The sequence below is a fragment of the Oratosquilla oratoria genome, chromosome 9, assembly GCF_046742065.1.
Source record: "Oratosquilla oratoria isolate Oo_2021 chromosome 9, ASM4674206v1, whole genome shotgun sequence".
Lineage (NCBI taxonomy): Eukaryota > Metazoa > Arthropoda > Malacostraca > Stomatopoda > Squillidae > Oratosquilla > Oratosquilla oratoria.
In genome coordinates, this window is record NC_134785.1 from 48,531,846 (window position 1) to 48,543,867 (window position 12,022).

The following is a 12,022-nucleotide window of genomic DNA, read 5'->3' on the forward strand; positions in this document are numbered from 1 at the left end:
AGCAAGTAAATACCTTAGGGGATTAAAAAAGTGTGAGAAATAGGCATTTGGGAATAGATGCAAAGAAGAGATTATATAAAGGGATAATTGTGCTGACAGCACCGTATGGGGAAGAGACTTGGAATTTGAGAGAGGCAGAGAGGAGAAGTTTGAATTTGTTTGAGAAGTATGGTTGGGGTTACAAGGTTGGATAGAGTGAGAAACAAGGTGAGGAGGAGAGTTGGGTTGGTAAAGGAGATGGCAGATAGGGCTTATGAAAGAGTGTACTGGGATGGCTTGAAACATGGAAAGAATGAGTAAAGAAAGACTAGTAAAAGAAATGTGGAAGGAGTTGAAGGGAGTGAACTTTAGGGGATGACTGAGGACCAATTGGATGGATGGGGTGAAAGGGGTGTTGAGCAGAGGAATGTCTGTTGAGCAAGGAAGGGAGAAGGGAAGAGGTAGGGGTGAGTGGAGAATGGCTGTGTATAGATGATACTGTGATGCAAGGGAGGGGTGAGGGATGGAGAGGGGTTGGGGAGTGGGTATGTATAAAGGATATTTTGTTATTGCCTGAATGGATTTCTCCCCATCTTTTTTTCTGCATGAGGGGATGGAGAGGGGTGTCGCTGATTAAGTGAAGTGGCCTTGCTGTGGATGTGCTGTCTTGCTGCATTGTTTCTGACCCAGGGCAATGGGTGGGATACGGGGATGACCCATCATTTATGAGGAGCTAAGATGAGAGGGAGGAAAGGGTGGTGGATGGGAGTGGATTGGATGTATGTATTTTGACTTGGCTACCTCCATGATAAGAGGGAAAAAAACCCTTGGTATATATATATATATATATAGATAGTTTCACTGACTGGGAAGCCACAGCTCTTCAGAATGGAAACTGTCCTTGGGCCATCCCATAGATCTTTGGGAAGAAAAATTGAGCTAACATCTGTGCTGTGTACATCTGGGACTATTACTGTGTCACTGGCTTATAGCAGCAGAAAGAGAGGAGCAGTTGCCAGTTATCACCTATTCTTGGGTGAAGAACTGGAGGAAGTCCAGTTGAGGTTGGTGGAGAGAGATCTTGAGCTGGTCTGGAGATTGCTTAGGGTCACTGAGACTCTAGGTAAACCTGAGTGCGTTGACGGGTCTTAGAGGCAGGCAGCAGGAAGACGATTTTCTCTTCCACCCACATCATGGAACTAGCACTTGCAAGTACCTATTATTGCCCCAGGGTTAATTATAGTTAAGATAAGGTCACCCAGTATTGATGTTGTTAATGAAAATGTAGGTGCAGGTAAATCTCATTTTTACATACAAATTCCCTAAGGTCTTCATTAACATTTTCATTCAACAAAGAGATCGGTTTAGTAGGAAAATAAGTCATGCACCCCAGAGTGCTTTACAGAAACACAACACACAGGTCACAAAATGATACTGCTCTCAAGACCAACAAACATCATACAACACCAAGTATCCCTCAACATAAAAGCAGAAGAGAATATAATTCCAAGATCTAAGTTCAGGTCATCACTTGAAATAATACCAACATAGAATGGGCCTGGCAATAGACTCCAGTCAATCAATCTATTGCCTTGGTTCCTTAAATTGTAACATCTGCATATTGGCAAGTAAATTTTATTGATTGATTTATTTTATTTATATATATATATATATATATTATTATTATTATTTTTTTTTTCTTTTTTTCTTTTTTTCTTTTTTTTTTCTCTCCAATATTTTGTGTATACAGCTGTGTCTTGCTGCTTTGTCTTTGAGTGTGATGGGGAACAGGAATAACCCTTCTTCCCAGAGGTGCTGAAATGGGAGTGGTTAAATGGATTTTAATTGTGTTTGATGTGGGTGGCTGCTGTGACACAACAATGACTTCTTATTTGAGTGTGATGCATTAGGATTGAATGCATTACAGAGGGAAAAATGAGGTGCAAATTTCACATGGTTTGGCAGAAAATAGCAAAGGGGACAGCTGTGATGGGGGTGAAATCCATGAGGAGTTTGCTTTGCCTTGCTGGACACCTAGCTTCATGGGTATAGGTGGGAAAAAAGTATAAATATTTAGTGTATTTTGACCCAGGGCAGTGGACAAGATGCAGGGATGACCCATCATCCAGGAGGTGCCAAGATAAGAGGGAGGGTAGAGGGGAGTGGAGTATGTAGGGGATGGAATGGGTGGGAGTGGTTTCTATGCCTTTGTCTTTTGGCTACCTCCCGTGTAAGGGGGAAAAGAGCCTTTGGTATATGTATGTATTTTAATGTGGAATATAAATTAGATTAGAAACAATGGTCTTGCACTGTATGTTGGGCCTCATTATGGACTAAAAGGTCTTCTGGTTAGCTCTTGTAATGGACATGTAGAATTATTCATAGAAGGATTAGGTTTGAATTATTACAGCTTTTACCTTGTGGTCATGATGTTTTGATGTTTTTCTAGTTGATGGAAAATTATAGTTTAGCAGTTGCCTTAGTTGAGAAGATAAGTTGTTCTGATATTTCACAGCAGTATTGCAATTCAAACTACACTTGCTGTTTATAAAAAACAACAACTGAAGTCTCATTCATTGTGTCTTGGTTAATTGATGTGTTGATGTACATTGTGATGCATTTGATTGCCAGATGTGAAACTATTTGCAAATGAGTAAAAACAATATTGTATTCCTTTCTTACATACTGACAGGCACTCCGAAATGTGAGGATTACTGAAAAAAAGTTGAACACAGAAGTGGTCAAACCATGGCATCAAATACTGTGGTCAACATTTCACCTACAAAGTAACTTCAGTAGACAAAGATACGTTGCAGACGAGGAATGGACAGTCCGAATACGGCCACCACAGTGCAGAACAGATCGAATTGGATGGGATGTAATAATCAACTTCTGCCTTTTGTGATGATGATTGTTGCCACATTACACTGCATTACCTGCAGAGAATGGGGAGGATTCTTCACCTCTTTCACTCCTTTCATGTTTGTCACTTCCATTTCTTCCTACTTAAATCACGTAGCTGTCATACCTTGTTCCCTCTCCTGACAGTATTGCTAGTTTATCCGTAGTGAATCCCTTGCATGGAACAGGTCATTGCCTTAGTATGCACATTCTTCTCCAACTCTGCCATACATATACATTTTTTCTTGTTTGACATACAGACTTCTTCTATAGCTTCATTTACCTCATCCATCCATCTTTTCCTTGTTCCCCCCTCTGACTCTCATTCTCAGCATCACTGATTCGTGAATCCTATACGAATATCAACTATTATCCATTCTCGTAACATAACCAGACCACCTGTCCAACTCTTTCCCCAGTCCTATTTGTACTTCCAATCCATTCATTTCCTAATCACTCGTCCAGTCTGTTACCCCTGGTCTCTCTTGCAGAAAACCCACAGCTTTGTGCTGGTGTCTGGGGATAGCTAAGGTAGGGCAGTGTGAGATGAGGTGTTCAAGGTTTTCTACATGGTGGTTGCATCTGGGACAGTTTGTTTCTGTGGCCAGGCCTATTTTGTGATGATTCTGGGTTCTTCATTTCCTAACTTAACACCTTTAAGCATCTTGTTTCCTCTACCTCTACTCAGCTTCTTACATTCACAACCCAGACCAAGCTTTCATACATACAGTCATCACAACTGTTATTTCATACATTCTTTTCATTGCTTCCTCTGACCTTTTATTTCTTCATACCCCTCGTAGAGCACCTATTATCACTGCCTCCCTCGCTCAGTGGCCATTATCTTCCTCCAGTGGGACCAGTGACATGTATCTGCCAGTTGCAGTCCTTTAGTCCCGATCCATAGTGATAAACATATGGCAGAAATGCTGGGAGCAACGCCCAACAAGCCACCTAAAAAAGACGAAGCCCCAAATACAGCCATGGCTTCCCTTCAGTGTACCTGACATTTTGGAATGGCACTAGTATGCCTAGCAATTGGACTTTTTCACCTCACATGACATTCTCACCTTCAAGACAGGAAACAATCCTCCCAGCTGCCAATGTGGACTTTCCCATACAGTACCCTTTTCAGCATACTGCTAGAATCCTGATTTACACACACAGGGCTGAAATAATTTTAGTATCGCTCTGCTGCAAGTCATTACTCCAACTCTTGTGTGTGCATGTAAGGTATCATCCATACTCATTCTCCACTCATCCCTATCTTTTGCCTTCTCCCTTCCTTCCCTAACAGACATCCCCATATTCCTCAGTATATATACGTATATATATATATATATTTACACACATATTTTTATATATATGTACATATATGTGTATATATAAACACACAGCATTACCCATAGATCAGTCATATATGAGCTCTGAGCTCTCTTCTGGGAGGGAAATAGCTATCGATCATGAGTCCAACATGTGATTCAAGACAATGGTGAATCATATGTATATATATATATATATATATATATATATATATATATATATATATACACACACACATACATATACACACACACATATACCAAGGGCATTATCCCCCATGAAAGGAAGGTAGCCAAAGTCAAAGGCAATCCACTCCCACCCATTTCAGCACCACATACTCCACTCCAATTCACCACCCCACTCTCCTTCTTTTCTTGGCACCTCCTGTATGACGGATCATCCCTGCATCTTGCCCACTGCCCTGGGTCAGAAGCAGCGTAGCAAGACACAGCACATCCACAGCAAGGCCGCTTTATTTAATCAGCGACCCCCACCCCCTCCATCCCCTCATGCTCAAAAAGAGAGTACGGGGGAAAATCCCTTTGGGCTGCATCAAAATATCATTCACATATACCGTACTCTCTCAACTCCCATCCCCCACCCTTTCCCTTCTATGCATCACAGCATCATCCATACACAACCATTCTCCACTCACCTCTATCGTATGTCTTCTCCCTTCCTTCCTCAACAGACTTTCACCTCTTTCCCACTGCCCTTTTTATCCCATCCATTGATCTTTTCCTTGATTGCCCCCTCATGTTCACTCCACCTCTGTCTTTGACACCTCTTTTACTAACCTTTCTTCACTCATTCTTTCCATGTATCCAAACCATCCCAATACTCTTTCATGAGCCCTATCTCCCAACTCCCTTTCCACCACCTGCTCTCCTCCTTATCTTGTTTCTCTCTCTGTTCAGCCTAGTAACCCCTATCATACTTCTCAGGCACTTCATCTCAAACACATTTGATCACTTCCTCTATTATGTGTGTGTGTGTGTACACACACACACACACACATATTTATAAGGAGAATAGAAAAAATTCAAAGAGCAACAACAAAGATGGCCCCAACACTTTCAAAATTGACATATGAACAGAGATTGTCTAAACTGGAACTACCAACCCTGGAACAAAGAGAAAGAGGCAATCTGTTGACCATTTACAGAATCATGAAAGGCATGGAAGTCCTTGACAGAGAAGACTTATTAAAGTGGGATAAAAGAAAAACAAGGAGACAAATAGTTATAGAAGAGATCTGAAAAAAAAAGTTTTCCACACACAAGTGGTGGATGTCTGGAACAAATTGGATGAAACAATAGTGTGTGCAAAGACCATACAAGAATTTAAGAACAAACTAGATGTTGCAAGATACAAAGATGGGTCACTACAAGCACAGCTCCCCTTCCTGTATAATACAACTAGGTAAACACACAAACAAGAAATAATGAAACTGTGTCAAGGAAATGAGGAATATATAGAAGATGTAGAAATTGTGGAGGTTATGAACAAACATTTTAGGTCTGTATTCACAATAAAAAATGCACATAATTGGGACGAAGAAAAGGTAGAAAGATCCCCCAATGAAAGAAATAAATGTAACACAAAAAGAAATAACAGACCAAATGATAAACCTTGATGTCAGAAAATCACACGGTTCGGATGGAATTGCAAACTGGCTATTGAAAGAATATATAGATGAGCTAGTGGACAAGATATATAAAATAATAGATTGCTCACTCAAGGAAGGAAAGGTACCACAAGATTGGAAAAATGCAAATATCATACCAATATATAAAGGGGGAGATAAGGAAGACCCAACAAACTATAGACCAGTCTCCCTTACAAGCACAATAGCTAAAATATGTGAAAAAGTTATCAAAAGTAGATGGATTAAACATCTGGAAGAAAATAAGATACTGAATCCAAAACAATTTGGCTTTAGACAAGGAAGATCTTGTGCCACCAACTTGATTTGTTTTTATTCAAGGCTAATAGACATAATACAAGAAAGGGACAGATGGGCTGATTGTGCTTTTCTAGATTTACAAAAGGCATTTGATAAAGTACCACACAAAAAACTAATAAGAAAACTTGAAACAACAGGAGGTGTACAAGGAAAGTTAATGAAATGGATGGAAGATTTCTTGAACGGGAGAAAAATGAGGGTGGTAGTTAGAGACAAAAACTCGACCTGGGAAGAAATGATAAGTGGAGTCCCACAAGGTTCTGTACTAGCTCCGATAATGTTTGCCATATATATAAATGACATGGATGAAGGTGTTGAATGTTATATGAACTTCTTTGCAGATGACGCAAAACTACTAAAGAAAGTACAGAGAAAGACTGTGAATCACTTCAGAGAGATCTGGACAAAGTCTGGAAATGGAGCCAAAAGTGGGAAGTGAACTTCAACATCAAGAAATGCAGTATAATGGAGTTTGGAAAAAGTAAGAATAGAATATCAGGTCAATATAAGGCTGGTACAAAAGAAGTAAAAAAAGATAGCTCAGAAAAGGATGTAGGAGTAATTATTAGCAAAGACATGTCACCAGACAAGCATATCAGCTAAATAGTTGGAGAAACCTACAATTTACCAAGAACAATAAAGGTGGCTTTTAACTACATGGATGAGGAAATGGTAAAGAAAATATTAGTCATGCTGATAAGACCAAGATTGGAGTACACTGTGACACTATGGACACCCAACACAAAAAATAATATAAAGAAATTAGAATACAAAAAGCAATGACAAAGATGGCACCAACACTTTCAAAATGGACATATGAACAAAGATTGTCCAAACTGGAACTAACAACCCTGGAACAAAGAAGAGAAAGAGGAGATCTATTGGCCATTTACAGAATCATGAAAGGTATGGAAGTCCTTGATAGAGAAGATTTATTAAAGTAGGACAGAAGAAAAACAAGAGGACACAAAAAGAAGCTCGAAAAGGATAGTCATAGAAGAGATCTGAAAATATTTTTTCCACACAGAGTGATAGATGTCTGGAAGAAATTGGATGAAAACATAGTATTAGCAAAAATCATACAAGAATTTAAGAACAAACTAAATGCTGAGAGATACAAAAACAGGTCACTATGAGCATAGCTCCCTTGTCATATAATACAACTAGATAAATACACACACACATGCATATATATATATATATATATATATATGTACACACACACACACATATATATACATACATATACCAAGGACTTTTTTCCCCTTACAAGGGAGGTAGCCAAAGTCAAATGGTTTAAATCCACTCGCACCTATTTCATCCCCACATATTCCACTCCCATACCCCTGCATCTTGCCCACTGCCCTGGGTCAGAAGCAATGCAGCAAAACATAGCACATCCATAGCAAGCCCATCCCCAACCCACTCCCCTCCATGCATCACAGCACTATCCATACACAACCATTCTCCACTCACCCCTATCTTCTTTGTTCTCCCTTTCTTCCTCAGTAGATATCCCCCCTCTTTCCCAATACCCCTTTCACCCTGTCCATCCCTCTCATTCTTGGTTGCCCCCACATGTTCACTCCATCCACCTCTGTCTTCCACATCTCTTTTATTAATCTTTTTCACTCATTCTGTCCGTGTGTCCAAACCATCCCAATATTCTTTCATCAACCTTATCGCCCAACTCCTTTTCCACTGCCACACTCCTCCTCACCTCCTCGTTTCTCACCCTATCCAACCTAGTAACCCCCACAATACTTTTCAGACATTTCATCTCAAACACATCTCTCTCCTCCTCACTGTTATTCTGTATGTTATCTATTTATGGCATTAGGAATGGCTTGGGATTTGAGGGAAAGACAATGACTAAAGTTTCCATTTTGCTTGGCAATGTTGCATTAGGAATGTTGCTAAACAAAATGGAAATTTTAATGTCACTGTCTTTCTGTCAAAACCAAAGTCATTCTTAACACTATACAGTTGTGTTGTGTAAGTGTATATATATTCCATACAAGTAAATAGATAACGCACAGAATAACAGTGAGACAATCGCCACACTCAGGTCATCGCTAGATGTGTCAACAATGGGGGTTTCCCTGGGCCATGCCAAAGGGCTCACATTACATTATATTTACTGTAGTGGCAAAAATGCATAATAGGCAAGTTCAGGCAAGTGCATTACAAATATATGGTACAGTAGAGTTAACTGGACTTTGCCTACCTAAGAAATACTAAATAGCTAATCCATGGGAAATTTCTGTTGATAATCGCAACCGTTGATAATAAACCCGTCAATAATGAGGGAATACTTTATTTCCATTTTACTCACAACCTCAAAATTAAATCAGGAATATTCACTGATTAAGTATATCTGAGGGAATTCCTTTTCACACAAAAAGATGAAAGTATCAATATCATGGAAAGAAGACTAATCATATGGATAAAAATACCATAAACAACAAAGTCTGAACATCAGTTCTGATTTTAGAATATGCAGAAATAGTAATTTCTTAAGAAACACCAGGGTAAACATAGTAACAACATTGAGAGAAAATTGGTGAGGTCATGAGAAAATGACAGCATAATCTATGGAATTCATTTGCAGCCTGCAAGAAGCCATATATCAGCGAGGCAGAATATGGCTTAGAAAAGACTTGAGGAACACAAAAGGGGTAAAACACCACAGGTCCACTTTGAGAAGGAAGCCCATTTGTCAAAGTGGGAAGAAACCAATATTGTACACTGCAGACTTGGAAAAAAAAAATGGGAGGTGGCATACATTACCACAGAAGATACCATCAACTCCCTAGTTGGGTTTTTTATGTCCTGAGTGCAGCCATCCTCACAGGTGGCAGTAGGCAAGTGTGGGAAGAAGGGAATCAGACAAAGATTAGCAAGGACATCAGGTCATAAGGAGAGAGGCTGTCCCAAGAGATGAAAGATGTTGATGTTGTGGATTTCATCAACTGTTATCTTCTGGAGAAGGCCCAAGAGATTGAAATATTTTGATCTGAATAAAGCTCCATACTGGCTTTAAAGTTTCATTGCTGCTTCATCTCCATATTCATATGTTGGATTTTATTTGGGAATATTGATCAAACATTCAACTGAAACAAACATGATATGTTTTAAATTTTTACCAAGGTTTTGATGGAGACATGCCTAAAAATGTATACTACTTAAGCCTATTCTTAATGTTATAACCTAAAACATAAATATTCATTATCCTATTACACCATGAAATCCTTGTTCTATCTTGACTTTTGAATTATGCAAGGGTTACGTTCCTGAAGATGTTGCATATCTCAAAATCACATATTTGAAATTTTTCCCATAAGAAATAAGTTTTTAGGTTTACTTATCTGGACGACTTGAGAATAGTACACCAATCTTATGGGCATATTACTCTATGATAATTATTCATGCATGGCTAGACTGAATAAGTTGTATAAACATTTGTTATGGTTTCATCAACACTATGTGCACTATATATATATATATTATATGTATACATACATGTTCTCCATGTAGCACATTCAGACAGGAATTTGAGAAGGATATCGGCAAAATATGAAGAATGTCTGTACATGCACTCCATTACCAGTCCTCTGGTTGTCCTCATATCGCTGTAATGGAGTGGATGTTTGAAAAGATAGTGTTATGCTTCACAGGACATTCTCATCTTACCTATTGTGACCTCATAGATGGAAGTGACTCGTACTTGCCAGTTCAAAGCTCCCCATGCAGTACCGCATATACTTTCAGAATGCTCTCCACTACAACCACCTTCTGTAATGTGGCCCCTTAAGCAGGTAGCTCACATTGAGGGGGGCTATACCTGGGGGTGGCATTTCGTTGGGGTTGCAATTGTAGCCTGGACTTTTCACCCATAAGGCTGACAAAATAATGATAACAAAAAAGAGGTCAAAGAATTCCTGAATATTTTACCGTAATCGACGATTTTTACGTTAGAATCAACAAAATATAAAATCATTTTTACTCTTTAATTTTCACTTAATCATAAGGCACACACAGTAATTTATATATATATATATATATATATATATACCAGTAGCCTACAACCACGTTGCACAAATTAAGGTCATAGGCAGTAAGGGGTGGTGGAGGTGGAAAGTGATGATGAGGTGGGGTGTCACGGAAAACTTTGATCCGGGATGGCACTTACGCATGTAAGGGCTCTGCCCTCAAGCAACTGTCACAATACAAATCTTGGGTGGGGGAATACTAATACCTCAGTCAACCCTTAAAAATATATATATATAATAGATATATATATATTTATATTTATATAAAACAAAACTAGAAACGCCCTCAACCAACTAGACTAATACATGAAATATAGAATTAAGCACACTGTTGGTGCAGGGTTGTTAATAAAGATAGAAGTTTCAGTAAACCAAAGACGGTAACTTCACAGATGAGCACCAATCTTTTTCCCATTTGCTCTCATCTGTATTACATCCAATTGCATACAATGACCCAATTTCTTGAATTGTGGTTAGAGTTCCCCATTCAGACCTCCTTGCACCATGACTCTTTGCAAGAGAAAAATACGGAGATCTGCATACATTTATTCTCCTCTCTCTCAGACACTTTCTACAACATGTATGGGAACACAGTAGCAATATTCTCTCAACCTCCCACACATGCACAAACCAATACCACCATCATCATTATCATCTCAGAAAAGGAAAAGGTGGAATCTTAGAAGTGATAAAGAAGCTGTTGATGGGGGCAGCATGGATGGAGATTTTGCTCCAACATAGATGAATGGTGTGTGGCTCTTGTCTGTAGTAAGGGTGCTCCAAAACAGTCCCTAAAGTACTGACTGAATGTATTCATGTCATCAGTACCCCAGTACAGGGATTTATATATGTGTGTAGGTACCTTATCAAAAGTGCTTTCTCTAGGTTCAAGTAAACCAAACACTCCATCCCTTTCTTGCAGCACATCTTTCACTGGAAACCCATAATTTTCCCGTCCTGAAGCCAAATTATTTTTCCACCAGGATATTTTTCTAATCTAAATCCTTTGGTCATCTGTCTTTCATAATATTTTTGTACGTTTTAGCTAGAACATTGGTCAGAGACTTGGTTTATAATTTAGGAAAATATCTTTGTCACCACTTAGATAAAGTGGCATATTATTAGCCCGTTTTCAGTGGCTTAGCATTTTCCCTTCTGTTAGTGAACACAAAAACTTTGCATATCTTTTTAGTAATTGTTCCCAGCATTGTTTGAGAATGTAACTTGAAATCACATCAAGACCTGTGACTTTTTTCATATCTACTGCCTTCAGTAGTTTTTGCACCTTTTGTACCTTGACCTTGCCTCAAGAAAGTCTCTTATTTCCCTCAGATTATCCCATCTTGATCAATTTTGACTAGAAATTACTGTTCAGTACTTTTTGTGCTTTGGCATCCTCATACACCTTTCCACCCACTTTCAGTTTTGTTATTCCTCCCCGTGTGCCTTAATTTACCATTGATAATTCAGTAGAACTCTTTTGGTTTGTGTTTAAATTTACAATTTTCTCAAAACTTTTCTTTCTTCTTATTTTTGTGTACTCATTCCATATTTTTGTGTACTCATTCCAGGATATATTATACTTTTTTCCTTAAGCTAATGGTTCCTCTATCTTAATATTTTGTATGCTCTGTTTCTTTCAATTTTTACAGAAACATATATGTTTAAACCAATCTTTTCAAATTCCTTTTCCCTTCAGTTTTGGTACTTTTTTTTTGCATAGACTCAATTTTCTTCAGCCTGTTTCCTCCAGTAAGTTTTCTTCCATAAATTTTGCCCGTCAAAGATTGTCTTCCCTGCC

At 38.7% G+C, this 12,022-nt stretch overlaps 1 protein-coding gene across 5 annotated transcripts in view; it reads left to right on the forward strand.

The window, feature by feature from the left end:
- The window catches only part of LOC143028382 (uncharacterized), a 45,400-nt gene that overhangs the window by 18,844 nt on the left and 14,534 nt on the right, over positions 1-12,022 (forward strand). For 4 of the 5 annotated variants that reach the window (XM_076190369.1, XM_076190366.1, XM_076190367.1 and 1 more), the window contains exon 7: positions 2,672-2,857. The exons of the other annotated variant lie outside the window; for it this stretch is intronic. In XM_076190369.1, coding sequence (XP_076046484.1) covers positions 2,672-2,857 — 186 coding nt within the window. The remainder of the gene's footprint in view (positions 1-2,671; positions 2,858-12,022) is intronic. 5 annotated transcript variants of the gene reach the window in all.